The sequence below is a fragment of the Fringilla coelebs genome, assembly GCF_963513975.1.
Source record: "Fringilla coelebs genome assembly, chromosome: 1".
Classification (NCBI taxonomy): domain Eukaryota; kingdom Metazoa; phylum Chordata; class Aves; order Passeriformes; family Fringillidae; genus Fringilla; species Fringilla coelebs.
Window position 1 is genome coordinate 129,457,747 of NC_140028.1, and position 24,578 is coordinate 129,482,324.

General features: G+C 40.4%; 1 protein-coding gene across 1 annotated transcript in view; it reads left to right on the forward strand.

Moving 5' to 3' along the window:
* CALCR (calcitonin receptor) overlaps window positions 1-23,265 on the forward strand; it is a gene marked incomplete at both ends in the record, with an annotated part of 152,494 nt that extends 129,229 nt beyond the window's left edge. Inside the window, 6 exons of the mRNA XM_084209024.1 lie at window positions 1,059-1,212; window positions 6,130-6,190; window positions 6,293-6,359; window positions 8,762-8,980; window positions 17,520-17,561; window positions 23,047-23,265. Coding sequence (XP_084065150.1) covers window positions 1,059-1,212; window positions 6,130-6,190; window positions 6,293-6,359; window positions 8,762-8,980; window positions 17,520-17,561; window positions 23,047-23,265 — 762 coding nt within the window. The remainder of the gene's footprint in view (window positions 1-1,058; window positions 1,213-6,129; window positions 6,191-6,292; window positions 6,360-8,761; window positions 8,981-17,519; window positions 17,562-23,046) is intronic.
* Between the last annotated feature and the right edge of the window lie 1,313 nt (window positions 23,266-24,578).

Genomic DNA, 24,578 nt, shown 5'->3' on the forward strand with positions numbered 1-24,578 from the left:
TCGTCTGAACTATGCACAGGAGCCACTTCACCAGCTTCATTTAGCTCCACATGTCAATTTGTTACTTCATCAAAATAGAGCAAAGCTCTCACCTCACAAAGTGGTACAGACAGTATCCCTGGTACCCTACAAAAAAAATCTCTGCTGCCACTTTCCAAAGGAATTCATTCAGAGCTGGAGGCTGTTTAAAACGTGAATGACTTTGGCTTAGAAGAGAGCCCTGAAAAAACTTAGAAAAGTTTGATCAAAAGGAAGTCATCCAAATTGGAGCTCGATGTTACTGTCTTTTTCACAGCCCTCCTTTGACCTCTAGAACAAGCTGTTGGTTTCAGTTCTAAAAAAGCCCCTTCAGATTATTGAGTTTTTAAGGAATATTTTTTTTGTATTTTTGTAGTGCTGTTACAATAATTCTCTTCTATTTTGTGAGGCCTGTAATTTATTTTATTTAATTTACAGAATCACAGAATCACTAGGTTGGAAGACCATCAAGTCAAACCCATGCCCTAACATCTCAATTAGACTATGGCACTGAGTGCCGCATCCAGTCTTCTTTTAAACACACCCAGGGATGGTGACTCCACCACCTCCCCGGGCAGACAATTCCAGTATTTTATCACTCTTTGTGTAAAAACTTTTTCCTAATATCCGACCTATATTTCCCTTGATGCAGCTTGAGACTGTCCTCTCATTCTGTCAGTTGCTGCCTGGAGAAAGAGACCGACCCCCACCTGACCACAACCACCTTTCAGGGAGTTGTGGAGAGTGACAAGGTCACTCTGAACCTCCTTTTCTCCAGGCTAATTTAATTTAATTTAATTTAATTTAATTTAATTTAATTTAATTCATTTGTTTTAATTTCATTCCTTTCATTCATCTCATTTATTAAAGTTTGAAATCCTTCTCACTTATAGGTGCTGAAAAAAAACCCCAAAAAACAGGAAGAGCTGGGAATTTTTGTTCCCCTTTGATTTCTCATAGCCTAGCAGTAACATCTGCCTTTGCCTACTTAAATGCAAAATGCTGGTCAAGCGTGTGACTTTCTCTCATTTATTTAACAGGTAAGCTGCAAAGTGCTGCAATTCTTTCATCAGTACATGCTGGGCTGCAACTACTTCTGGATGCTCTGTGAAGGCATTTACCTTCACACGCTGATCGTGGTGGCAGTGTTTGCCGAAGAACAGCGTTTGCACTGGTATTACCTCTTGGGCTGGGGTATGTATGCTACCACTTGGGGCAAGATTGTTCAGTACACTCAGATTTTTGAATTCTTCTAGCACTTATGTACCACTTATGATCTAGTTAATATCATTGGATCACAGCTTAAGACTGAGTTCTTGGACCATTAATTTGATTGCATATAGCTACATGGGCGAGAAACTTACAAAAATCAACACATAAAAGCGTTTTTCATTTGCTGCATCTTGGGATTTGCAGAAAGAAATGCTTAAGCTTTGTTAAGAAAAGCTATGGGAGAAAATATATTTCTATTCAAGTATATATCTTTTCTGAAAAAAAAAGATGTTTATTTTTGTAACACATATGCAAAAACATGAATGTGTGACAGTACATATAAAGTATAATTTTCCTGGAATCAGGAGGAAAGATCAGTATCTGTGTCTCACAAAGTGAAGCAAACACAGCATACAAAGCAGAACCAGAATTTCTCTGGAAGTGAATCCAGTATCAGATATATTTTGGCATGTGTTGTTTTAAAGGAAAAAATTTGATTTTACCTACTAAGTATGTAATGGCTTTGCTGTCGGGACTGGTTTTGTCCAACGGCATGTGGTCACATGCATACTGCCCAAGGAACCATGACTAGATCTGGTTCTTCCTCTCCAAATATGCACTCTCTTCTGTTTTCTGTTTTCCTATGGGACCCCTTGCCTCTTTAATCGGTAGCAGCAGATATTTTTCCTTTGGACTCTCTGGTCCAATAAAAGACCATATAAATATAATCAGTATATTACAACAAATATTTTACATTTAAATCACTATTTAAAATCCAGCCCTCATCAGTATTGACAGAAAATCAATATCAAGAGCTTTTTTCCAATTTGGCAACCATGAATCTCTGGCCTCATTCCAATTTCTGGTAAGGCAGCTCCCCTATCTTGAAACCACTGGTGCAGCAAAGCAGCAAATAATGGACCTTTACCCATTGTCCCACTGCACACACACTGCACTGCCTGAAGCAGACACAGTTTATTCCATATTTTCCATCCTCTTTGGTGAAGTTGTACTTTTGCAAGATTATTTCATTTACAGCAGGAAAATAGAAAAATAGCCCTATTGCTTAAACCAAAAAAAATTAGGAATTTTTAGATTGGATAAGGGGATAGTTAGATAACTAAGTCATTAGATCGGAGGAAAATTATCCAGTTCTATATGTTCTGAAGAAATTTAAAACACTATCTTCAGATGCAAGTTAGGCATCTGGTATTTGATCCTAAATGGGCAGTAGCAACAAAGTTATCCCCTATCTGGATTTTCATTTTAAAATCTGTTCCTTTACTGTCCCTAGCACTCTCTGGATATCTACATTAGATAACGAGAAAATTAATTTGATTTTTGACTTTATATACGTTGTAGTGCCAGATAGCAGTCTCCAGACATGTAATAATTTGTCTTTGATGATTTTTGTTTGTTTGTTGGGTTTCTCTTAATGAGAGCACCAGCATGCACTCTTTTTTCTTATGAGAATGGCATCTTTTCTAAGAGAGGCACTTGTAATGCTTTTGGAATTATAGGTATGTGAAACATTATCAGCTCTTAAATGAAGACAACCTTCCTGAAGAGCCCTAAATCAAGTTAGAGTTTCTGGACCTTGCCAATCCAAATAACTGAGTCCTCTTGGAGCAAGCAGCTGCGCTATCACAAAAATCTCATAGCTCAGAATAATTCAATATAAAAAGTCTCATGGGGATGTGAAACAGCAACCCAAAGTGACGAGTCATTTTGAACATTTGCTTCCAGACAAAGCTGTTTCATGTCTCGCAGAACAAGGCTTCCCAAAATAGTGTTACTCCATATCCAGTTGTGGAAGAGCAATATGGTCATAGACATTTTTTTTTTTTGGTGCCATTCAGTTTAGGCAGTGCAATTTGATGCACCTGTGACATCCAGCCTGCAATGAAAGCTGATGAGCCAGCTGTAGTAGTGCTGAGAATGGCACCAGCAGCACAGTGGGGAATCCAGTGAAGTTACCTGATAAGACACACATCAGTGTCTGCAGAGCTGCCCCAAAAATAAAGAGGGTAGTGGCAGTGGTAATAGGGTGCTGATGTCTTGAGAATGAAAAAGTTATTTAAAATGGACATAAGTCTTGACAATGGTGTCTGCAGCTTTTTTTATGAAACTAGATGAATACTTCCACCAAAAAAAAAAAAAAAACAAAAAAAAAAAACCCACCTAATGATTAGCACCTCCTAACTAAAGTAGAAATATCATTATTAGCAAAATGGTTTGATTACAACAATCTGGTAACCACTTAAGTTTGTATGACTCATTGTAATTCCACTGATTCCAGAAGGAGTAGTAACACAGTCTAACTTTTAATATCCATCTATGTTAATCAATAGACAGAGACACATTTCTCCAAAGGGCAATACAGAGGAACCAGAGCAGGCTGTGCTCTGAATTACAATTCAAGAGATCAAGGAAAATGTCCAAAATGAAGTTACTCATTATTCATTGCTCTTGCTAATCTCTATGCAAGGAGGTCTGGCTTACTTTATTTGGAAAAACCACTAATGAAATTTGTAAAATAGCTTTATAAGAAAAATAAAAATCTGAGCAAATACAAAAATATCTACAAAAGGTTTGAGGTGATTGAATGGAATCTGGCATGGGTAGATGTATTTCAAGGCTGATGCCATCAGCGGACCCCTTTTCTGACAAACTGCTGCGAATGTCATTTCTTATTTGTTACTGTCCCACTGGGTCAGGAAATCATCATTAGGCAGGACAAGGAAACTGTATCAACTGTGTGCAACAGTACAGTTCACTCTGGCTGCTTCAGGGAGCTTCACCCACATGAAAGTGAAAAGAAAATCATTTATTTGCACAGTGCTGAAACTGAGTGCCTTCCAAATGGTACTGGGAATAGTGACCTGATTGCCAGTTTGTGCTGTAAAGGACCTGGCACGACCTAAAGGGATGTGTGCTGCCCGTCCCTGGGGTGGCTGGGGACCTTCTCTGCATTATTCACTGCTCACCGTGTGAAGGTGGGACTTTGATACCCATAACCACGACCCCACAATCTTTGATGCTCCACTTCTCTGCTACTCTCTGCTTTTTGGCCCTTTACAAGAGCAACACCCAGCCCTGGAATAGCCCATCCAGCCTTCAGCTGGAAATCTGAGCTTCAGAGAGTCATGAGCTTCTTAGCCTAGAACTAGCTAATGAAGGCTTTCCACCACATTATTGAGATTTGCTTTTGAGTTTGATGAGCCAAATATCCTAGGCTAATGCATCTAGCAGAAGAAAAAAGCTCTTTTTACATCACATGGCATATTCTACTTGCCACAGTTTTCCGCTGAAGAAGTTTTGCTATTAGAAATGCCCCTTAAAAATTGCATTTCAATCTTCCGACAAAACTGGCCCAGACCTGCTCCATTTCCCAATCAAAACTATTTTCTCAAGCTGTCAATCCCATGATCTCACCCTGAGGTCAAAAGCTCCTTTCTTTTTATTCTGAGCTTTTAGTTGTTTTGCTGTGCATCATCACCCAAAAAGGTAATTGTGCAGCCACAGGCCTAGGAATCACTTTCTACAAACATATAAAGAAGGCAATCCAGTTTTTTTCCCCACAGCTGCATTGTCCTCCCAAGGTAAATTGCAATAAGAACTCTTTTTTGTTTTTTTTTTGTTTTTTGGGGGTTTTTTTGGCAGTAGAGTAAATAGTTATTGCTGAAAGATGCCTGGAAACATAAGAGTGTCCTATTTATGTATCTTTGGACCTTGTTCTTACTCCCCACAATATGGCTAAGGATCCTCCATCTCTTCTAAATGTTTTTTATGAAACCACTAATGTGAAAAAAACAGGAACTATGTTCTTTAAATCCCTCCATGATTAATCATGGTACCAGTAGGATATTTTCACACATTTTAATTTATAATTGTAGTCTATCCAAAGCTCAGTAGAAAGGTCAGTGGTTCATAGACAACAGGCAGCCATAGCACCAAAGGTGTGTGCCAAGCTCTCTGTGCAGGACAGACAAGGCAGCAGATCATGTCCAGCTGTCTGTATGTGCACAGACTGGGCTCAGCACTGTGGTGCAGGCTCCCCAGTTCCAGGCTTCTAGCCTGTTGGAAAGGGATATGACATTTAAGCAAGCTGAAGGGAGATGAAAAGGAGTGGACCAGACTGTCACTCAGAGTCAAGCTGGAAATAAGAACCTGAGCTTTCCATTCTGTTAAGCATGGCATGTTGCCAAGCCCAGTGCAAATTTGCTCCCATCAATGCCTCCTCTGAGGTGTCACAAATAAATCAGGATTTGTTGATTTATGGTAATCACAGCTCTTCTCCCTGTTGAGATAAAGCTGCATGGAGTGGGCTTGGCTGCAGAGATGCTGAGAACCTACAGAAGATATCACAAATTCCCATCCCCCAAAAACCTCCTGGCTCCAAACACTTTCTCATGCCATTGGCTCAAAAAGAAACTCTTCACTCTGTTTCTTATTGCTCCATAATCTGGCATGCAAGTCAGTGTGCCTCTCTCTTGCTCAACAGTTATTTACATGACTTTAACAAGTGTCCCTGGTTTCCTGAGGGAAGACTCCTCTGAGAACAGAATGATCCCCACATCCTTCCACACTCCCTGCTCACACCCTTCCCTGTAAAAGCCACAGCAGTGCAGGGGAGCCTGGCAGCAGCTTTGAGACACCCCAGGAGAACATGGTCTGTGGGTTTTGCTTCTCCTTTTTGGCCTGCCTTGAATGTTAATCCCTTTTGCATATCATTATTAAGGTGTTGCCAGGATCTGGGTGTGGTGGAAGAAGTTATTTCTTGAAGGATGTGATTTCACATCCATATGTTTTGTGAACAACAGATTTACTAGTGTGTGACACACATGAAATTCAAACTAAACAAATACCAAGACTGATCTCTAACTTTAATCATTTCAGGGTTCCCTTTAGTGCCAGCATCCATTCATGCAGTTGCAAGAGCCAGATACTTCAATGACAAGTGAGTGGCACATCTGTTTTTGAAGGAATTTAGCATTATTTAACTATGCAGCAAATTTTATTCAAGTTAATAACAAATGTTAATGCTGTATTTCTCCTCCAGCTGCTGGATGAGTGTTGACACACACTTGCTTTATATTGTTCATGGACCTGTAATGGCAGCTTTATTGGTAAGAATATTGTTTGCTATCAACAGTATCATAAATATTTTAGAAATGCTGCTAACCCAAACAAAATTGAATCTTTTGTACTATAAGTATGTTGGTCAAAACCCAGAAGTAACTAGAGGTTTTCTCTACTCAGTGTTGCAAAGGACAGGCTCACAACATTTTTTTCCTGTGGGACTTGAGATGAATACACTGCATTTATGTGACATCAATCCTTTAACTGTGCCTTAGCTGGGGTGAGCTGGTTGCTCAGTGTGGGTTCTTCTGGCCACTGAGATGGTGTGTTCCAAAGGCAGGGAGCTAAAAGAGTCCAGGGAAAGAGCCCAAACTGGGCTGTTTGGGTGGGAGGAGAAGATTCCAAGTGCAACTTGGCAATGTGCACACATACAACATCTGGTGTGCCAGTTGTGCAGTTGGGCATGGTAACCCTGACCTTCCTCACAGGTGCAGAACAGGTTTTACTCAAACCAAGCCCCAGGCTCGTGTCATTGTGTCACCCAAGATCTTTTTATCTGCCTCTCACTTGCAAACACCTGTGTGGACGTACCTGCAATAATTGCCTCAGAGAACAATAGCGCAGTGAGTACTTGGAAAACTGAAAAAACAATTCTCCATATAATAGCTGAAAAAAACCAAAAAAAAAATCTTTCTACCCTTCCTGGAGAAGCAGTCTTTAACATCAGCTATATCAAACAGCCCATCCTTCCCGGCCTTATAGGTAGTCTGTTGGTCCCACAGAATCGTATTTATTGTGGGTTTATTGGTTCAATCTTGACTGCATCTGCTATTGTGATGCCAGTTACCATCTGAGATAATCCATTTAGCCTTTATTTTTTGTCATTGTGATCCCAGTCTTGGCCACAGGGAAAAAGAAGCAACTATTATGGAAAAAGAGCAATCTTTAGCTGGTTTCAAAATAAGACATTATTATTTCTATATTGTGCTTATGTCATTTCCAGTCTTATTTCTCTTATGAAGATGTCAGTGTCTACAGTATGTTCTGCTTGATTTGCTACAAAAAATCCCATAGTGGCAGTCTGATTCAGAGGAGCTGAGGGTTTTTAACTTTGTAAAGTCTTTCTTTCACTTTTACAGTTACTTTCAGAAAATCTAAAAGTGAAGGTTAAGCAGAGTGAGTGAAGTCAGAATAGGATGGAGAATAAGGTTTAGATTTAATGTTGACTGGGACCTCAGAAGTAATTTATTATTCTTCTTTTCTATTAGAGCACAAATGTAAAACAGTTGAAAGGTCTCCCAGTGTAGTTTAGAAGTGATGAAATGTTTTACCAGAGCTTGCTGATTCACTGTTCTGTAAAAATTCAACTGAAATTTCTGGGGGGTGTGTGTGTGTGTGTATTTATATATATATATATATATATACATATATGTGATTTGAGGTCTTGAAGTATCTATGGAAGTTATACACTTACACACTTACTTCAAAAATCTAGCAGGAAAAAGAAAGTCTTTTAAAGTTCCAAAGTGTCAGTGCCTGATTTTACTGTAGCAGAGTGGAAAAGAATGATCTGGGTACGCTGGAGACCAAGGGGTCTGTGATCCAGGGCTGTCCAGAGGGTAATCACTGAACTTATTACCAGCCTGGGTCTGCCCTCCCTCTTCCTGCAGGCTCTCAGCACATTCCACAAGGAGCTGTCTGTGAAGCCAGGGTCAAGGGCAGGTTACTCTATGATGAGATCAGATTTCCAGAAATAACTGAGGAGAGGAGATGCTGAACTACTTGGTATCGCTGATCATAAAGATCAGGGGCAAAATTTTCTGCCCTGAGACAGCAACAGTTACCTGTTCCTTATGGGTAGAGTACCACAGGGTCCCTGCAGTCTGTTGGAGGCAAGAGATGCCCCAGGTGTTCCTCATAAACAGCCTTACACCCCTGCTCACAGACAAGCCTGAAGCATTGGTCCAAGGAGCATATTCCTTAGGGAAATTGTGCCCTCCCACAGGTCCCATGTGCCCAGGGACATGCTGGAGTTTATCCCGACTGGCAAGATAGCTTGGTAACTGTCAGACTCAGGACAGAGATGTGGTTATTTCTAGGGGACAATTTGTCCACCCCATTTAAACTTCCAATATAAAAATAATATTTAGTGTTCCCTGGAAACCCTGAATTTGCCCACAGCAGTGTAAAAATATCCAGTGCATCCTAGAGCTGACCCCTGCCTGCCTGAAGCATCCATGCAGGCTCCAAAGCATGTAGAGCTGCTTAATAGATCTTTCCTCAAAATGTTCAAGATATTTTCCAAGACCTGGCTGCCAGGGAACTGGCCATTATAAGATACAATAAAGCTAGAAAGCCACACTTTATTGTCATTTATGTGCCTTGTATTTTCATTTTGAATGTCTATTTGATTTGAATGATTTTACCTACAACAGTTTTGGTTTTGCAGGTCAATTTTTTCTTTTTGCTGAACATTGTCCGTGTTTTGGTGACAAAGCTGAGAGACACCCACCGTGCTGAGTCCAACATGTATATGAAAGCTGTCAGAGCTACTCTAATCCTGGTGCCCTTACTGGGAATTCAGTTTGTTATTATTCCCTGGAGACCAGAAAACCGACTTGCTGGAGAAATATATGATTACATCATGCACATACTAATGCATTACCAGGTATGTAGCAGCTTCAGTGCAGTTGAATTGTTTGAAGTTAAGCTAATTTACTCAAAGATACTGTTGCTGAGGGTTTTGCCCTGAAGCTGAAATAAGTGAGTTTTCAGTTATTTTCCAGCCATTTCACAGTATTGGATTATCTGCATTTACACAAGCAACACCACTGTGCAAAGAAAGGAGACAAGATAGAGAAAACAATGTAATAAGTCACCAAAATTATCAGTTCACGCTATTTCTAAACTATGGAGAGAAAACTGAGTTCACAGACAGCTTTTATGTTCCAGCACAACTTCTGCTGAAGTGCTCAAATTGACTAAAATCAGTGTTGTGACCTTAATATTAAAATAAGCAGTCTGAGCAAACTGTTGTTCAGAGGGAATGCCAACACACAGAAGAAAAACCAGAGATAACTAAGCTTCATTTAGGAGTTATAATTCCATTATTAGGCAGTTTAAATTATCAGATTGACATTTTGATTTCAAAAACACTCTGAAAATACAACATCATTCAGTAAGTCTAGTGTGTTGTGGGGTTTTTTTTGAAAAAAAAAAAAAACAAGCCAATCCAAAATGTATTTAAATTCTGGGTTATCTGGTTGACTGACTGGAATATAACCAGACTTACATGGACTAGGAAAGGCAGTTTATCAGTGCATTTGTGAACATGAGTGAATATGGTGACTAACTTCTTGCTTCCATTCATTTGGAAGGAGTAAGTGGAGAAATAATTTTAATGCTTTAATAAGAAAACAGCTTAAAAAATCAGTACAGCTTTTTCTTTAAATGAAATTATAAATAAGGCAACCAAAATCTATGAACCCTGTCAGATTATATACCCTGCTTATCATCCTTATCCCCTCAAAACTGTGGGTGCTCCTGCTGCTGCATTGATAGAATAACTGAAGTTATAGGTCTGCTTTTGAAGTGTATGACATCTTATATTACAGTTCTGTTTGAAAGGATTGACAGCTTTGTTTCTTCTATTGTTGCCTGTATTGTTACTTTTTCATTTACAAGAGCTATAAAGGAATATCTCCAAATTAGTTTTTTGGTGACAAGTTATTTGATTGCAGTTCTAACAAGTAAAGACAAGACAGAGTGCTATAATAATCACTTTACTTTTAAAATATCTTTTAAATTCCATGCAGTTGTTGGAGAATTGCAAAACCGATTATAATTACCTTAATTAAAAATTCTAATTATGATCATTATGCAACAGAAAATCTCCAAACTGAGGTTAAAATGGAGGCTGCACTGATGAAGGGGGCTGGGTGAGGGAGGGATCCAAGGCAGGAAAGTTTCATCCCTGATGGGTTCCCTCTGCTGACATGGAAGAACCCTTGACACCTCTGCAATATAATCTCGGTGTGCTTCCTGCTAGAATTTGGCCTTTTGGAAGGGCTGTGCAGTTGGCCTGCTGGCTGCAGCCAACTGCAATCCTCCCTTTTCCACCCAGACTGGATTTTTAACTGTAACCTAAAATGAACATTCTTAATCCTTTCCCTAACATTTCTTGTATGCATATTCAAGATCGATCTCCAGCTGTATATTTACTCCTCTGGTGCTCATTTTCTTCTAGGGCTGGTTCTGTAATTAGCAGATGCTGTATGAGTTCTTGTAATGGCTGTGTTTCCCCTCTAGCTGTTGTGCACCCATGACCCACAGCACAGCCAGCCTGTGCAGACACCAGCAAGAGTCTGTGGGGTTTTGAGGCTCATGGCACGTCAGTCATCCTGGGAAAAATTACCCATCTTTTTTTGGTGCAAGATGTTATACATTCTTCATTTCTGCACTGCTTAAATGAGAAAAATTTATGCCTTTTCTAGAACAGAAAGAGAGGCAGGTTTTCACAGTACATGACTTAGCAAATATGAAGGATTGATGTGTTAGTTATATAATTCATGTACACAGAAATGGTGCAAACAAGAACTGCAGTCTATTGTAAAACTCAGAGGACTGAAGATAAGAAAGAACCTGCTCACAAAAAAACCCATGTAATGCTATTTCTTTCAGAGAATGGTTTTCCCAGCTGAAAAACAACAAACCAGTATTTTATTTTATTTATCAACGAACTAGGTTTCCTCTACTGAAGTCACTTCTGAATAATAGCAGACGTCTGGTTCTGATCTGTCCCACCCTTTTTGTGATGGTGTCATCAATGCTCACCATTTTAAGCAGAAGTGGCTTTTCAAATATACTTGTATGAACTCACAAACACTGAATGTCTACTGCATGTGTCTTTCACACAATAGACCAGTTCTTCTTAACAGATATGAAGAATTGATACCTAAGTGATAAAAAGAATGGAAGGCTGGCTTTTGTGCTGCAAATGGGAATGCATACACTTTTCCTGACCAGCTAGCCAACTTCCCATTAATCCTCTAAATGTAGAGGTTCATATATCTTCTCACCATCCCCAAGATCAGCTCTTTAGTCTCCAGAAAGTTGAAATGAAAAGTACACCGGGCAAGAGAAAGACATTTCAACCATTACATTGTGGTTTAACCCCAGCTGGCAACTCAGCCCCACAGAGCCACTCACTTGCTCCCTGGGATCAGAGAACTGGAAGGGTAAAAGTGAAATCAGGGAAAATTCATGAGTTGAGATAAAGACAGTTTAGTAGATAAAGCAAAAGCCACACATGCAAGCAAAGCAAAATGCAGAATTCATTCTCACCTTCTCATGGCCAGGCACTTGTTCAGGCATCCTCAGGGAAGTAGGGCTCCACCACATATAAAAATTACCTGGGACAAAACAGTGCCAGTGCTCCTAACATCCCCTTTTTCTTGTTCTCCCACTTTATATGCTGATCATGATGCCATATGATCTGGGATATCCCTTGTATCAGCTGGGCTCAGCTGTCCTGACTGTGTCCCCTCCCAATTCCGTGTGGACTCCTAGCCCACTCAGGTGGTGTGAGATGAAAAGCAGCAAAGGCCTTGGCTTTTGGAGGCCCTGCTGAGCCATAGCTGAAACATCCCTGCATTATCAATGCTGTATCCAGCCCACATCCACAGCAGAGCCCCAGAGCAGCTGCTGTGAAGAAAACTAATTCTATCCTACATAAAACCAGCACATCTTAACTGGAATGACGTGCATGGACTGGGATGCTGTACGTGCATTGATGAACACACACAGCTATCTTATTTCACAGAACTCCTAAATTAGGCAACAAAAAGCAAATATTTTCACTCCACAAGAGCCAGTGAGTTCCAGATCTGCCTTAAAGGACCTGATTTTCAAAACTTGGTCACTGATGCTGAAATCACATCTGTCAAATGCCTGAAAACCCCATCATGCTGTTCAGTGAAGACAAAATGATACCCCTGGGCAAAGGGAATGCCTCCTGTGAAGGAATGGCACAGCCACAGCCCTCGGTCCTGCATGTAGCTGCATTCTCATGAGTTGAGATAAAGCCAGAGAGATGTGGCTTGTGCCTGATGACCTGGCAGGGCCTCCTGCACCTCTGCTGGTGCTGGAGCTGATCCTTCCTTCACCCTTGGAACCACTGGAAACCTTCTGAGAAGTCCCAGGCTGTAAAGAGATTGGCGTGCTGTGCTTCCTTCAGAGGTTCTGCTACCGAGGAGCACTCACTACTCCAGCTTCTGACTTCTGACTCTGGTGCACAGCAAAAGCCTCACAAGAAAAAAGGAAGAGTAGAAAATTACCTGTAGGATGCATCAGTTAGTCCCATACATAGACACAGTCCCACCAGAGCTCTCAAACCAGCCCAGGGATGAATCAGCCTCAGGTTTCAAGCTCCCTATGCCAACTGTCCCATTCTATCTCCAGCACCTGCAAGCCAGGTTTTTAGAGGCTGTCAGGTGACATAAAATGGCACTGTCACTGTGGAGGTCTGTGAGGGAGGGGTGGAGGTACAGCCCTTAAATCAGCAGCAGTACACAGGCAGCTAAAGTTACTCTTCTCAATCCCTTGGTGACTGAGGCTCTAAAAGTGTAAGTTTACCTCTAATGAGAAATTAAAATTCTATTCAGCATAAGAGCCTAGGTTTTTATTGGCAAATGAGAAGGGGTTTTTTTCTGCTGAACAGAAAATAATCACTGTCTTTTTCTCTACAAGTGAGATCCTTTGTGTGCCTCAGCAGCTTCCAAGCAGCACTCTCATGGCTGCAGCACCCACCCTGCCAGGCAGGAGGATAAAGCTCAGAAGTTCCTGGTCTAGTACAAGGATATTTTGTATCTCTAAGGCCTGAGTTTGGACTGCATATATATCCACACTGCCTCCAAGTTTTAAATTCAGCTCTCTATGCAACCATATACAAAATAAAATAAACCCATTTAAAAGTAGTCTGTCAAAAATAGTGAGAAATTTCAATGTATTTTAGAAGGTATTCATTCCATCAGTTTCTCAGTTTAAAAGGAAATCAATATCCTCTATAATGCCAAACCAGGCAGAAATATTTTCTCCTTCTGTTCAAACTTAAAGTTATAGCACTGCTTTTGAAAACATAAGCATTTTTTCTTTATCTTCTGTTCTGTTTTTTCTCTTTGAATTATTCGTAGTTTAAAGCCTTCTCAATATTTTAAGCCAACTAAGGTTAGGGAAAATATATTTTGTAAGCTGAATATAATAAAGTGGCAATTTTATATGAAAATTTCATGCAAAAAATGACAGTAATGAAACCTCCATAGGGAGCAGGAGAAGCAAAGCATGAGATTTGGCTGATGGGATGTCTCTATCATTTTGCTGCTGTCTTCAGCCCTCTCATGACAATCTCCCCACTTCAGTGGCAGCAGAAACTGCATAGACACATTCTTTGCTTTGCTTATTTTTTTTCATGTAACATAAATTAACAATTCATAGCGCAGTCATTTACCTCAGAGATGCTGTATGGGTGTGCTGTGAATGAAGGTGGTGAGAAAAGCACTGCTGTTTTTATCAAAGCTTTTTATCTCTTATCTCTGCCAAAATGAGAGAGGTGGGAATGGAATGCACTTCTACGAGCAACCTCAGCCATGCTTTTCTTTTTCTTTTCTTTTCTTTTCTTTTCTTTTCTTTTCTTTTCTTTTCTTTTCTTTTCTTTTCTTTTCTTTTCTTTTCTTTTCTTTTCTTTTCTTTTCTTTTCTTTTCTTTTCTTTTCTTTTCTTTTCTTTTCTTTTCTTTTCTTTTCTTTTCTTTTCTTTTTTCTTTTCTTTTCTTTTCTTTTCTTTTTCTTTTTTTTTTTTTTTTTTTTTTTTGCTGTCCATTCAGCTCCAGAAGTGAGAAGTGAATAAGTGAATGGACATGGAGCCAAGTCCACATAGAAAATCAAAAACTGATTTTTATACTATGACTGTCTGTACATTGTCTTCTAATATCAGTAATGAATATATGATCCCACTAAAATCTCAACAGCTACACAGTGTATGGCTGATTAGGGTAGGAACTAGGGCCCTGGACATGGTCAGGAACAGCAGAAATAAGTGCACCTATACATGCTTTCTTGGTTTAATGGAGACATAAGCTCGAATAGAAAAGTAAAAAGAGGTATGAGAAACCTATTTAAATTTCTAGTATCTGCATTGGTATTTTTTATTTGTTCATTTCTAACCTGAGTAAATTACTCAAACCTCTTTTCAAGACACTCATGTCTTCTAGGAGAATGAGATACAAATTAAATATCTGTCAAGCAAAGAATTTACTTACACCAGTATAGTCACTTAAACACTGGAAAAAACTCAATACAGCATTAATAAAGTAAGGTAGTGAAAGTCTGAGAGCAGCTGTCTCTGGACAATCCCTATGGCATGATTCAGCTGAAAGCCACATTCATTTGTTCTTCACATAATTTCAGAAATAAAGTATTTCAGAAGAAGTCATTAAAGGCCCTCATCCTAAAATAAATATATTCTTCATTTCCATTTTCAACATCACAGCCAACATTATCTTGCTGGGAGCACACAATATATCACAGGTTAGTTTAACAACTCCACACAGTGGCAGAGAGATATAATTGACGTAGACATTCCATCCTCAGCTTGAGTTGTACCCTGAGCAAAAACCAGTAGCAGTTAGAATTTGGAAAACATGTGTCAAAGAGATATGAAAAACAACCCATGTGCCTTAAATTAAATAATTAACCTACATGTAGTCTGTCACATGTTTTAATAGATCCACTGTAGAATTATGGTCACCCCAAGACCTCCTGGCTCCAGAGAGACAAAGCTGGAGTCTGCTACTCATATCTCTGTCGCTTACAGCTGAAGATAACAACAGCTCTCTGAACTATGGGCAAAACTTTATGTATGAAAGAACTAGAACTAGAACTAGAACTAGAACTAGAACTAGAACTAGAACTAGAACTAGAACTAGAACTAGAACTAGGAGAAACTAGTAGAGAAATAGAAATAATAGAAAGACAGATGGCAGAGTTCAGCAGGCCATGGCAGGTGGAAGAAGAGCAATGGGATGTACATGGAACAGACTACAGAAAACAATTTCTTCAGCCAGAACATGTGCAACATGCATGGTCTCAAAATAAAAAGAAGCCAGGTGTGCTTTCAGCTCACTCAAAACTAGAAGAGAAGCTGAAAGGGATGTGAGGCATCACTCCACCTTCCTCTTTAGCTTTTCTGTCTAAAGTTGACAAGAGAAAGTATTAGTTAAGGGAACTACACTCTTGAATAGCAGAAAAGCTGAGCAACTGCAGGATGCAACAGAAGAATTCCAATACCATGCAGGAATTGAAATGGAAAATGGCTTCACTTCAATAGTTCAGGTTCAGTTTCTGTCTTTAGGTGAACTGAGGCTCCCACATTCCCCCTAAACATTCTCACTGAAGAGCAAACTTAAACATTTCCCTGCTTCTTTCCCTCCCCTTGCTTCTTTCTCTCCCCATGCTGTCTTCTGATTTCCCATGCCTCGTGTAAACTGTCCCCGAGCATCCCTGCTCCCAGAGGAGATCCAGATCCATCTGGTTTGCCATTGTGGCTGACTGCTGCTAGTGAAACCACATTTAGCAGAACAGCAGACCCCTGCTGCCAGGGTGCCCAGTGCAGTTCAAGAGCAGAGGCAGTGCCGAGCTGTGCGCAGCACAAACAGCACCGGTATAGGCGAGGAACCAGCGCATTTTCTACCCTTGCAAAAATTTTGATTTAGGAGTGTCTGGTCTGGCAAAGTCCTGCTTTAGAACTGTATGGTTTTGTTTGAATTTGTGGAACTTCTCCGCCCAAAACTTATGGACAAGCTATTACGTATTTCTTACTGCATGGTGGGATTTGAGTTTTTTTAAAGTACTCACTGCTTTGCCAAAATATAGGAAAAACCTTTTATTTCTCACTATGTCTACCCTTCATCCTCTTCCTATGTGCTGTTTCATGCTGATATTTGAATTTATGGCAAATTAAAAATTCTGCATCAGAGAAAATCTATTCAAGAAAAATAATTGTCAAATTATTGAAGTGGTCAGCACTTGTCCAAACCAGCCTGTGCATCTCTATATGAGCATTTTGTTAAAAAGTTATTCCTTATTCTGTTTGTGGTGCAAAATATGCATCTGAGAGTCCAAGATATTTTGCAAGGCATTATCTACAATTCAACTGGTAATCATTTAAATGAGGGTTTTATAGAAAAGATACAGCTGTAAAGCTCTTCAAAGCAGCCCTCGGGAACGTAAGCTGCATTGCAGTTTTCTCCTCAATTTCACAAACTGCCATACATTTAGTTTATAATAACTGCTTTAAGTAATTTAAAATTAAGGCTTTTGGCTCCCAGTGATGCTATGTAATGCTATTTTAATAAGAGTGAGCGCAGTTAGGACATGGACCAGTGTAACTACATAATCCTGAGTGGCAGGCTCTCTGTGCAAGAATTTTCTCTCTTATTAATTTCACACTTTGCCATCTCATATTCCTGCCTTGGCCCTGTTCAATCTTATAGCAGTAGTGAAATACTATCTAAACAACTCTGGTGATGATGAAATTAACTTAAAGCCACTTATAACCAAGTTATGATGTGCACTTTTTTTCTGCCTCCCTATCCTCTAACTCATGTACTGTGGTAGGTTTTTTCCTTTTTCTGGCCACTTACACCTCTTCTCATATCCTCTCCATCCACTGTGATACCCAACATACCAGTTCACTTATCCTGACATACAGTTCAATTAAAAGCCTTCCTGGGACAGCTGGATTCTCCGTGTCTGGCACTTTTGACTGGATAGCTACACTCTGATGAGCGAGTGGCAACATATAGGAAAAAATTCCTCTACCATCTCTTCAGCAAAATCAGTGGCAGTGGGGTTCTCCTCTGTAAGCAAAATACATACCTACCTTTTATTTTCCTTCTCCACATCTCTTATATATAAATAACTTCACAGCCATAACAGATAAAATATAGTAATACAGGGAGGAAGGGGGGGAGTAAAACATTATGAAAAGACAAAAAAATCCATTTAATAGCACACCTGTTAAAGATGGGGAGTGTCTGTGATGCAGAGGAAGTGGATAAATGTTTTTATCTTTTATCCATCAAGTCCAAATTTCCAAAACACGATGAAGTCTATATATTCTGATCCCTAAACTCTTTTCTTTTCCTTCTCTTAGGGCTTGCTTGTGGCTACCATATTCTGCTTCTTCAATGGTGAGGTAAGTCCATGAAATGCAGAAAATGAGCAGAACTTGTAAAATAGTCATCCTGCTGTTCATTAATGCAGATGTGAAGCATGTCACACTACAAACTTTAAAACCACACCAAGTTGCTTTTACTCTCTACACACAAGCAGTGGTGTGCATTTCTGACAGCTCTGTGCAGAATGTGACTGCAATATCCCTGAGCAGATTAATCAGGTCTGTTACCTTTACAAAGCAGATGGCACCTAGTGAGGTGTAGGCATGACACTTTGCCCCACTGTCTGCAAGTTTGAGATAGATGTCTAAGTGAAGGAGAAAAGTGCTTTACACCCCTTCCTGCCCCAGAACAGCAGGAAGGACCACAATACTCAATAAGAAGCAGAGAAGACATTCAGAGATCTGTCTGAAGAATGCAGTGGGGAGCTCAGGCCAGAGTCATGGCATATCCATCCCTGGTAGCACTGTCAGAGGTGGAGGAGTGCAATTGCTTGAGATCCTTTGAGGATTAGCCTTGGCCTTTTTACAGTCAATGTTTCTTGTGTAGCAATTGAGAAATAAAAAACCTTGAGGCAAAGATCTCTCCCAGTCTCCTACAGCTGGATCATATATATGAATATACACCTACAGTGGGTTTTAGAACCACTTTACTACTTCTTTTTTTTTACAAAAAATAGCAGGTTAAAATATGTCAAGAACCATTTAAATTTCTGCAGTAAGAAATTTTCCAAAGATGGTTGGCAGAATAAAAGCTTTTTCAACACATCAAGAGCATTCAACTGTTGCAAAATAAAATACCATATATCTTAGCAAAGCTAGGAAGTCCATTAAAAAGTTCACTTTCATTCCAGAGAAGATGATTTAGATACAGAACAAACTTTGTGATGATAACACTCAGTAAGTAAACCTAGAGAGACATTTGTGCTCCTGTTTATCCCTGTATATTATTAGAAACCAGCAAATTTCATGTAATGACGTGACCACGGTGATGTTTTGATAGAGACTGCAAGCAGGCTATCTTATTGATAAGGTGTTACTGGCTGATTTGATAACATTCAGGACAGCAGAGAGTATTAAATTCTGCCACCATTTGTCAACATCTCTGTACATTTGCCTCTGGCTGGCTCCCTGTGTAAATGTACAGAGAAACTGAAGAATAAAAAAGATGAGAGACTTCAGCTGCAGTTCTGTAGCATGACTCCTCAGGAGGCATGACAGAGAATGGCAAAATGTGAGCAGCTAATCACATCAGAGCCTAGCACAAAGTGAGAGCAGTAAAGATCACGCTACAGAGGTTCATGGTTTCATGCACCCAACTGAACAAAGTCGAAGACATGCGCAGCTCTTTTCCTAACACATTTCTGTCCCCAGTATCTGCAGGCTACTGTCACCTTTCTCTTTCTGCTTTACTGTCATCACTCTGACACAGCTGAATATCCATGCCCTGGAAACTAAGACAAACTTCTGATACTCCCTAGTATGGAGGACCTACTGTGAGAAAAGTAGAGACAAGTCAGGCAGCTTTGGAAGCACCCTCTGCCTATAAGAGTGACTGCATTACTGTGTACAAGCAGTACTGCAGAGTCTCCTCACTGGCCTCCAAACAATGTGTTACCCCAAAATCCTGGTCTCCAACATTGTCTTCTTCACTCCCCCCATTTTTTTCAGATTAGATTTTGCAAAACAAATTCCCTTGATGTTTTATAGCTTTAGTGCAAGAGGTTGATTCTCCATCTCTAATGAGAACACCCAGATTTGTCTAGATTAAAGGTTGTAGCAACGTTAAAAATTAGGAAAGGTCACAATAAAATGCACTGAAAACATAAAGTATCTTAAAGTATATTAGTTTCTTAGTTTCATCAACTGGCTCTAATTCCAAAGTACTTTTGGCAAAGCTACAGTGTCAGGAGAGAGGCCCACCTTTACAACCCCAGGAATACAATTCTCAAAGTATGCACTAAGGAATGCATCTGAAGCATCTGCTTGCCAATATGCATGATTGATGACTCCTTGGTGGAGCAGCTGATCAGAGACATGGATCAAAGGCAGTAAAAACAAATGACTGGGAGGACACAGGTTTCTCAGACTTGCTGAGAGTGATTTTATTGGTGCTTGGGTACTTTTCACCATTACAGCCATTTTCAAAATCATTGCATCTGATTCAGATTTGCAGATTGTCAATGGCAGGAGTGCTGGAAAACCCTCTCACTATTTTCTTATAAGAAATTTTATTTAGGGAAGATTTTTTTAGAATTTCCCCTTAAGGTGAGCAGTGTCAAAAATGACGCCTCTCTAATACAGACTCAAGACAGTTTGGTACTACTTGCAGCAGCACATTACCCATTAACACCCAGCAAAGTTCATGCACTGGAGTAGCTGGGCTGGGCTGGGCTGGGCTGCACCAGGAGAGGATGAAAGGATTGTGATCCTTTCTTCCCATTTATTTCTGCAGTTACAGAATCTATACATACATACGGCACAAAACCTATAGAAAAACAGCAACAGACTAATGCCAAGCTGCTATTAGGGCCTTCCAAAGGGAGCATTAATCTGAGTTTGATCAAGAGAACTGAGCTAATTTCCCTCAGTTCTGGTGTATGCAGAAGTACACAGACCAAAGATACAGTCTGGTCTTCAGTCATGATATAAGATTGTTTCCAAGCTCCTGCATACCTCTGCTGCCATAGAGGCGAAAATTATTTCTCATGAGAAAATTTAGTGTGGGGCAGGGAGATTAATTTTAGTACTGCAGGAGCTTGGCTAATCTGGGATTTAGTTTTTCCTACTGGAACATTTAACTTCAAGACTGAAATACATGAAGCTTAGCCAGGACAAACAGAGCTAAACTCAGAACCACTTTAGTGTGTTTTATAGTTGCATTAATCACTACTGCCTCACTAACCTCACTTTAGTACCATGAGCCCAACTAGAAAGAAATCTAAACATAATAATAAAAAAGCTGTACTAATGTCTGCATTCATCTGGAAGAACACATAAACAACGTTTGGTTTTCTACTTTCAAAATGAAAAATCTTCTTGTAGGTTTTCATATAAAATCTTGGTGTCCAGTAGAACTGCAGTTTCTCTGTCCAACAGCAACAGTTTTGTTCAGATGATACAAGGTCTCTGCAATAGCCTGCCCACCAGACCACATTTTCAAGCCTGGGATTGCTTCTAGACTGCAAGGCTGGACAACAGAATGGAAAGTCTGTTTGGGGAAAAACAGCCATGTATCTTTATGTGCCAATGAGGTGTGAATGGCTAATAGAGAACAGAAAAACTTTTAAAGTCTTGAAGACCAGAGTAAATAAACTTGGGTTCTTCACTGTTTCAGTGGTTGCTTTTGTTTATCTGCCATCACAGTGGAAAGCATGGCAGCATCACTGTGTGCCTCATGGTCCCCAGGTGCCTCCTCAGTCATTAATACATCGTGGCTGTGCATGTGATTTTCAGTAATGCTGCTTACAATCCACGCTGAATGGTTTTAGTTGGCACTGAGTTATGATCATCTGAGATTCTTGGAATCGTGGCAGAAAACTAGATTAGCAAGTTCTACTCAAATGCAGCAATTTGTACAATCCATTATCCATTTGTGGCCAGATCCTTGTACAAAGAAGCAGCTCAGCAGCGAACGGAAAAAAAAAAGATGCTTTGACCTTGTGCTCTCACTGCTCTGTGGAGCCTTTTAGATCTTTACAATGGCACTTCTGATCATGGGCTGAACTGGAATGGATGTGGCTGTTGTCCACCCACCATACATACAATGTAAACCACTCCCTCTGAAGAAGAAAACTATAAACTCCTCATGACAGGCTCTGTAAGACTCAGGGACATTGTTCTTCCCTCTCCAGTTAACCACACTATCATCTCCAGACCTATGGCAGACTCCAGTTCAGCTGAGAGCAGCTAGGGAGCTTATCAGGAGCTTCTCACCTGCACAGCAGCTCCTGTCCCCATGCAAGAGTGATCAAAGCCTTGGGGTCTGTGCAGGGGGCACGGTAGGAGAGGACTAGGAAAGGAACAGAAAGTCTCCAAGAGCAGGCTCTTGCTGCCCTCACTGAAGATGCTGATATGAACCTGAATGGATGAAGTGCTGTGAAATGAAAATAAGGTCAGCCTGGGGCAGAGGTGAAGGCCAGAAGTGCACAAGGGCTGGTGACTGGGGTGCAGTGGGGGGGAGGTGGCTGTGGGCAGGCAGAGCCTCTGCGCACACACACGATTTCTGCATTATCCCCCCCTAGATACCCCAGTGAGACATGGGGAAAGTCACTGTCCTAGTATTTCTGAAAATTTCTTCCAGTCCCTCCCCATAGCTTTTGGGGTAACAAAGCTAAAATATTCATACAGTAACATCAAAAGGCAATTTTGAAGTGACTGAAATCTTTACAAAGTTTAACTCATGTAATGTTTCTGTATCAAGTGCTGCCACTGCATTACTCTTTGACCCAGTAATTCTTTCTCACTAATAAACTTGGGCGATAGTGTGATAAAACATCCCCACATGCAGCTATTTCACTTTCATTCTCAACATTGGCACAGTAAATCTTGCTCAGAGCCCAGGTAATTAAAGTTCCATTGTGACCATATTCCTTTCCTGCGCTCGATATCTAATTAACCTCCACAGAGCCATTCGGTTTTTTTCCTTGATGTGTTAGAAGAAGGTGAATAGCAATACACTCTCCAAATGACAAACAGTGCCCACCTCAGCAGGACTACAGAAACTTTTAGACTCTTGTTATCACAGTGCCTTACTTGCACCTGCCTTCCTCGGGAGGAGAGGGTCATTTACATCAGATTATTGTACCAAACTGCTGCTATTCTCATTTTGTGTTGTTCAGAATCACTGAGCTAAATGAAAAGAACCAGGATTTGACCACTTTCTGCTCATGTCACAAAACTATCAAGAGCTGCCATGCATGGACATGCAGCTGGAGAAGTCCTTCTTATTCCCTGGCGAGACTCAATAGTTTAAATCATTTCCTAATACCATGTAAAACACTACTCTTAATGTAAATGTTGAATAAAATATCTTACTCTTAGCAGATGACTGTTCACCGTTGAAATCCTCTATGCTATGCAGAGGGCTATGACCATTCTATATTTTGTGAGTGCAGAACCTGTTCTTAAATAACAAGAATAAAATCCCTGTTTAGCTGTCCTGATCCTCTAACTCTTTCTACAAAACTGTTCCTGGCAAGGTCATGAAGTGAACTTACACTTCACCATTCCTGGCAATTCTCATTACTTAAGGCTGAGCTTCTTCAAAATGTGTTAGGCATTTCAGGGGCAATAATCCAGCTGCAGCATCAGCCTCTCCTCTCCTCTCCTCTCCTCTCCTCTCCTCTCCTCTCCTCTCCTCTCCTCTCCTCTCCTCTCCTCTCCTCTCCTCTCCTCTCCTCTCCTCTCCTCTCCTCTCCTCTCCTCTCCTCTCCTCTCCTCTCCTCTCCTCTCCATCTCAGGTGTTTGTTTTCTGCCTCACCCCAGCAGTGTGTTTCCCTGGCAGGTCCAAGGAGCTCTGAAGAGGCAATGGACACAGTACAAAACCCAGTGGGGCCAAAGGCGCCGCGAGCACTGTTCCACCCGATCTACCTCCTACACGGCCACGTCCATCACTGAGGTCCCCGTGTACCTGTACCATCACGATGCCAACGAACAGTTAAATGGGAGATATGTAGAGGACTCTGAACTTGTTGCATTAAAATCTGGAGACACGTCTGCCTAGCTCAGCACCAGCCACTGCAAACACATTGTTTCATGTTCTGCTCGTGAGAAAATTGGGGAGAAGGTTGGGAGTGTGGAAATCCAAGATGCTGTGTCCGAGTGCAGGTCAAGGCAGAAGGAAACATCCTATTCAAACCACATTAACCTCTGACAGCAATGATGTAGAAGGAGTGTGATGCAGACCTGGAATAGCATTTCTTCCTGTGCACTGCAGAGGGGAGTGAACATGGACCTGCCCACTAGGCTGCATAATCTCCACATCTCCTGATACCTGTATGAAGTGACCATCTGACATTTGTAACAGCCCCAGGTAGCCAATAACAAATAGGAAAGAAAGAACCAGTGTGCGGCAATTGGAAACTTCCAGAATTTTTGCTTTTGGTACTTTTCCTTAACACTAGATTTTAACCATCGACTTTCACAAAGTGTAACTGACTTGGGGTCATTTATTTTTCCCTTTAAATGAGCTTAATGACTGCTTAAAAGATTTTGCACATTGCAAGAGAAATCAACCGTATGAACAACAGAAAGTCATTCCAAAGTATCGAAATCTTGACGCTTTCCAAAGAATGCCACAAGATAATACCATCCCCAAAGGATACCCCAAAATATTATCATCCCTTTAGCAGGGGCATAAAGCAAATTAAGGTGAAATAGTCATTGCATACCAAGATCTCAAACACCCTCAGAGAAACAAATCAATTCTTCAGGCTTAATGACACAAGTCCTGAAGGTATCTCAGAATAGATTTCATTTAACAATACTGGTAGTTCAAGAATATTTATTTATAGGAAAAACTGTCCCCCTATAACTCTACCCAGAAATTCATCATTAAGGCACAATTCTCTCACTCTGAATAAGCTGTGGAATTAGTTTGGGAACTCTGTTTTATTTAATAGGCATTCTGAGTTGAGTGCTAGATGAATGCTTGCCTCTATTATAAATTTGTGATCATGGCAGAAAATGTTCCATGAAAGAAATCAGGAACCAATATCTTAGCACAGGAAGCATCTACTTTTAGAATCTGGTTGCTCTCCTGAGTTCCTCATAATTACATAGTCTTGCCAAAAACCTTTATGATCAATTTCTTTTTCTATTGAAATTAGCACACAAATCCCTGTTAACTTGGATGAGCAATGAACAACTCTTTCAATGTTCAGGAATGAGTTACACAATACTGTTCAGTGTAGACTTCAAAAATATGAGGCCATTTCCTCCACAGTGATTTGAAGCCATTTTTAAATATTGCATCCAGCCAGGCTGATTTTCCTTCCCTGACACAACCAGACTCTAAGCTTTACCCTCAATTTGTAG